The 5,246-nt window shown below is 47.3% G+C and overlaps 1 protein-coding gene across 4 annotated transcripts in view; it reads right to left on the reverse strand.

Annotated features, from left to right (window-relative positions):
• Window positions 1–5,246, reverse strand: part of Pax6 (paired box 6) — a 17,701-nt gene that overhangs the window by 8,144 nt on the left and 4,311 nt on the right. Inside the window, exons 4-6 of one of the 4 annotated variants that reach the window (XM_048788541.1) lie at window positions 4,550–4,591; window positions 4,441–4,455; window positions 3,324–3,489 (exon numbers count right to left, since the gene is read on the reverse strand). In XM_048788541.1, coding sequence (XP_048644498.1) covers window positions 3,324–3,489; window positions 4,441–4,455; window positions 4,550–4,591 — 223 coding nt within the window. Of the gene's footprint in view, window positions 1–3,323; window positions 3,490–4,239; window positions 4,456–4,549; window positions 4,592–5,246 lie in introns of all 4 variants that reach the window. The other 3 variants (XM_015476524.2, XM_015476562.2, XM_015476550.2) reach the window with 3 other exon arrangements.

The following is a 5,246-nucleotide window of genomic DNA, read 5'->3' on the forward strand; positions in this document are numbered from 1 at the left end:
TCTCTCTCTCTCTCTCTCTCTCTCTCTCTCTCTCTCTCTCTCTCTCTCTCTCTCTCTCTCCTTCCGGGGCTCACACACTCTTACACTTGCAGGGCCCCTCTTTCGCTGATATGCGCCTACAACCTGACCTCTAAGGGGAGAAGTCAACCGGGTTAGGGGAACTCGATTTTGAACCTTAAAAAGGAAAAAGAGAAAAGAAAAAAAAAAAAGTGGAATTAGAAGCCAGCCAGGGGAAAGCCAGGGCTGCAAGATTCCTCCGTGAAGGCGCAGATGGAGCTTTTGCTACTTTAAAAGTAGCAACTCTTATAGTCCAGCAGTGACAAAGTGGTCACTCAGATTGGGAGCCTTTTTTTTTTTTTTTTTTCCATTTAGTGGATTTACTTTTACCCTTAAACCTTTTAACAAAATAAAGCTAGAAGTTGGATTTTGAATTTCCCACATGATAGACGTTAAGTGGCGGACAATTAAGATATCTTCTTTAAAAGGAGCCCCCTCGGAGCCGCGCAAAGAAGGGGCCTTCAATGGGCGCCGTCCACCTTCCAGCCTAATCCGTGAGAAGGCGAGTGAAAGCGCCTCCCATTATCCCAGCCCCAGGACCATCTGACGCTGGGGATAGGATTTGTTTCCTGGAAGAAGGAGAGGGGGGTGGGAGACGCTGGGAAATAAAATCATTCCTTAGTTTCTTAGTGTCTTAATCAGTGAGGCGGAAAACAAGCAAGAAAAGATAGCAACCCGGTTGCGGCACCTTTTCAGCTCTGGAGCGCGGATCAAAACATTGTAGCATCTGTTGAAAGAGAGACTGACTAAATCCTATAGAGGGCTTGGGTATTGGGGAGGGGGGGTGAGGGGAGGAGATAAGACACTGTCTCCGTGATCCCTAAAACCACCAAATCGCTGGAGAATTGGGTCTGGATAGAGTTGTATCTTGTTGTTGTCAGCCCACGTCGTCACGATTTTATTCACAGCCGCATGGCGTTGATCAGATGGAAACCATATTTGTCTCCCTCTGAGACCTAACCTCGCCTTATGCTTTTGGAGTAATGGACTCTTTTAAACCCAAGAACAGCTTCCCGGACTGGGAAAGGGGACCAGGGAAGGAGGGGGGCCCTCTTAGCGCCAAAAGGCGGGAGGATTTCCCTGGGAATGTGAGCAGAAGCTCGCCACCCGTGCCCGGCCCCTCCGCATCCACAATACGGTTAAGCTCGGTTCTCACCACGCGTCCTCCCCACTGAGCGGGGACCGTGGCAGGTAGCCTAGGAGAAAATGCACGAGCGGGTTGGTTTTGGGGGGGTGTTTTTTTTTTTCTTTCTTTCTTTCTTTCTTTTTTTAGAAGTGGGTTGGGGTTGGCAGTTGACAACCCGGAATTCTCTAGCAACTAGACGCCTAAAAGTTAAAGAACTCCTGAACTATCGCCACCTCCAATCCAAGCGTCACTACCAGGCCCTGGTAGTTAGGTTCTCACTTCCTGCCCTACTACTGGGACGAAAATCTGCCTAATCAGGCGCCACCTCTATGGAAGCTGCTGCCCTTGGCTTCTGTCTGGGAGAGGGGCTCATTCCATGTGCCCCAAGTAAACACGATCCCTCATGCTAGGCCAGAGTGGAGGTTTGAGGCTCTGCCCTTCCAGGCCTGGGCCCCTGGGCCAGGCGCCCTCCCAAGACATCTTGGACCAAGTCTGCCAGAATCTAGGCGAGGGAGGGGCCAGAAGGACTCCAGATTACTGGGGAGAGAGGGGTGGACCGTAGGGAGAGTGAAGAGCATTGCTTGGGTGTGTCCAGTGTGTGCACGTGGGAATCCTACAGTTCCAAAGGTCAGGCAGGGGTGGGGTTGTCTACACTCAGCCAGGTCACTGGCTAGTCTCACTAGAGGCAGGAGGGGGCCTGGACCAGCGTGCGTGCTGCACTCCCAGAGACCAAGGGTTCGAGGCCCATGCGGGAGGGGTCCCCCAAGGGAGCCAGGCCCCGCGCGTCAGGAGGCCAAGCGACCGCGCTGGGAAACAAGAAGCGAGCGCTTTGCTCCCTATCTTCCCAGTGTCCGTCCTATATTGTTTTCTGCTCTTAAAACTGACATGTCTAATTGGCAATTGGTGCCGAATCGTGTCCAGAGGTCTCTTGTGGAACATTTCTACAGCTGTCTCCTTCAACTAGACGCTTATTCATGTCGCCTTAATGAGAAACAAAACGTTCTCTAATGAGCAATTACAGAGCGACAGGATTGTTCCCATAACAAATTCTTGCGAGTGACAGAAGCATCCTTTGTACCAGATATTTCGCATACTGTTACCGATTTTCCCTTCCCTAGCCCGGCTCGGGAGAGACACAGGGCACCCGAAGCTCGTCCGAGAGTGCACGGACGCGCCGGCAACCCAGGTCCCTGCGCGACCGCCCCTGGCCCTGAGCCCCCAGGCTCCGTTGTGCTCCCGGGAGTGAGACGCCACGTCCCATTATCCTGCATATTATCTCCTTGTCACAAGGACAACAAATACCGATTAATCTTCGGAGTAAACTGTTTCCTAGTCTTGACCAAACTACCTTGGTGTGTGGGGGGAAGAGGAAAGCCAGCCGACCCCCTTTCCCACCCGCCCCTCTTCCTTCATCGGTTCTCACAGATCCTGGAACGTTCCAGCTCCCATCTCTCCTCCCAATCCAGGAGGCACTCCGGGAGCCCTGAAGTCTTCTCACCCCACTACTTGTAAACAATCGCCACCCACAGAGTGAGAACTGGGGGCCCAAATGGGTGAAGAGGGGAAGAGCAAGAAGGGTGGCTTGTTTTAACTGGGAGACCACCATTGCCTATGCCTGTCCTCTCTTCCTCGACGGGGCCCAGCATCTCCCTGCTCACCTTATTATATGCACCTTACTCATAGTCACATAATTTGTCAATTGCAGTAAAAAACAAAATGATACAACTATTTACCTCACAGTCTGTCGGTGTGTTAACTTGTCACACTTTTACAGCAAGGGGGCTTCCTGTGCATTTTAATGTCAAATTTGAATAGGACACAGTGCCTTGAGCTTACACACACACACATACTCCTACCCACAAGGACACCCGCGTGTGCTTGCACACACACACACACACACACACGCACCAACTTCATACTACTCTTGACATACATAACCTCATATTCTCAGGCCAACAAGATGGTTCAACAAACACCACCTACATACAATGCAATTTGATATGTCCCAGACCTTGGAATCCAGTCTTCCACTGCATTCCTCAAACACAGAAGCCCAGAGGAGGAAAAGGTTGGGGGAGAAGAGGATGGGCAAGAAGGGGTTGCACTTGTGGAGTTTGGAGAATGGTTACTTGGGTTTTACCTTGCGTAGGTTGCCCTGGCACCGAAGTCCCAGGATACCAACCCGGGCGGGTGCCCCAGCTTCCGGTCTGCCCATTCAACATCCTTAGTTTATCATACATGCCGTCTGCGCCCATCTGTTGCTTTTCGCTAGCCAGGTTGCGAAGAACTCTGTTTATTGATGATACCTGCAAATCAAAGCAAAATCAAACCAAATTGTAGGGTCTCTTGAAGACACAGTCACCCTGTCTTAAGTACCATCTCAGTTCTCCCATAGTTTTAAACAATAACCCTAAACACATTAGAAAGCTCTCAGCCTCTCTACCATAGTGAGCGAATTTACACCTACATCTGGTAAAGATGAATAGCCATCATTTTGGTTATGGAAATTGAGTTTGGTTGAGAGTTGGGGGACTTGGGGAGTAGAAGCCTTCACCTTAGCCAGGTGTCTCTGATATCCTAATTCATACAATTACTTTGTTTTGTTTAAAGACTTCCCAGTGAAAGGTTTAGACTTTGTTGGAGATTTCTTTCATTTTATTGGTTTTATATTGGAGCAGAAATGGATGTGTAACATCTGAAAGAGGGTTCAGGAAGGTGTGTTTGGAGGAAATTAGAATCTGTTTTTTGTTTTCCTTGTTGATTCAAGTGCCCTTCCCCAGCGCCTCTACCCTAGGGTTTACAGCATGCAAATGAAGTGAACAACTCCTCACACTTGACTCCCATTTTCCAGACAGTCAAAAAAAGAAAAAAGAAAAAAAGTCAGGGCACTCCACTTAATATCCCCAGGTACAGAGGAGATCGTGTGTCATTCAGGGAAGAGACATTGAAAGAGAGACACTGGGAGGGAAGGGAGTGAGAAAAAGTAAAGATCGAGATGCCAAAGAGGAGAGTGTGGAGCTTAGGGCAGGTAAGATAAATGTTCTCATTGAACTTACACTTGGTATGTTATCGTTGGTACAGACCCCCTCGGACAATAATCTGTCTCGGATTTCCCAAGCAAAGATGGACGGGCACTCCCGCTTATACTGGGCTATTTTGCTTACAACTTCTGGAGTCGCTACTCTCGGTTTACTACCACCGATTGCCCTGGGTCTGATGGAGCCAGTCTCGTAATACCTGCCCAGAATTTTACTCACACATCCGTTGGATACCTGCATAGGGGAAGTGGACAGAAAACCACATTATTAATAATTTCAAGACAAAAATAAAATTGTTTAAGTATGCATTAAACAATGACAAGCTTACGTTTTGATTGTCCAGCACTTGGACTTTTGCATCTGCATGGGTCTATAACACAAAAATATACCTTCAATGGTACGAGAACTTACTGTAGAGAGCTTTTTTTCTTAAAATTACATTTGTAGCCCTAAAAACTACAAATATGATGATACTTGCAAACATTTTGAACTCATTTTTAATTTTAAAAAAACCTGTTTTCCTAAACACTACCTGAAGATGCATCAAAACGGAAGTCAAATTGCTTTTTTTGTGTGTGTGCTGATCTTGCTTTAAAAGTGGTTTTTATGTTTTAAAGAGCAAAAGGGAAAATGAGCAGAATTTTTACTTTTTTTTCCCTTGAAAATTTGCTCAACTGAGCAAATGTGAGTTAAGGAGGGGTAAATGGCATTTGTCATTTAAATCTATATATTCTTCATAAGCATGAAGAATGCAATCAAATATCTTAAAGCCCCAGGTAAGCATGGGATGGGGAGAGGGGGATGAAATTATGCCAGTTTATGTAACTCAGCTCATTACAGTTCATAAACTCTTACCACAATAAATGTCCTCACCAAATGATAAGAGTTTTTAAAAAAAAAATCACACGCAATTTTTTTTCTTAAGCAGATGGATTAACTTATGTAACTGACTCAGGTTGAAAGAGATAGGGAAGGATGGTGGAAGGAGAGGGGAAAGAGGGAAGGTAGGGGAGTGGGGTGGGGAC

The sequence above is a fragment of the Marmota marmota genome, unplaced genomic scaffold (genome assembly GCF_001458135.2).
Source record: "Marmota marmota marmota unplaced genomic scaffold, marMar, whole genome shotgun sequence".
Taxonomy (NCBI): domain Eukaryota; kingdom Metazoa; phylum Chordata; class Mammalia; order Rodentia; family Sciuridae; genus Marmota; species Marmota marmota.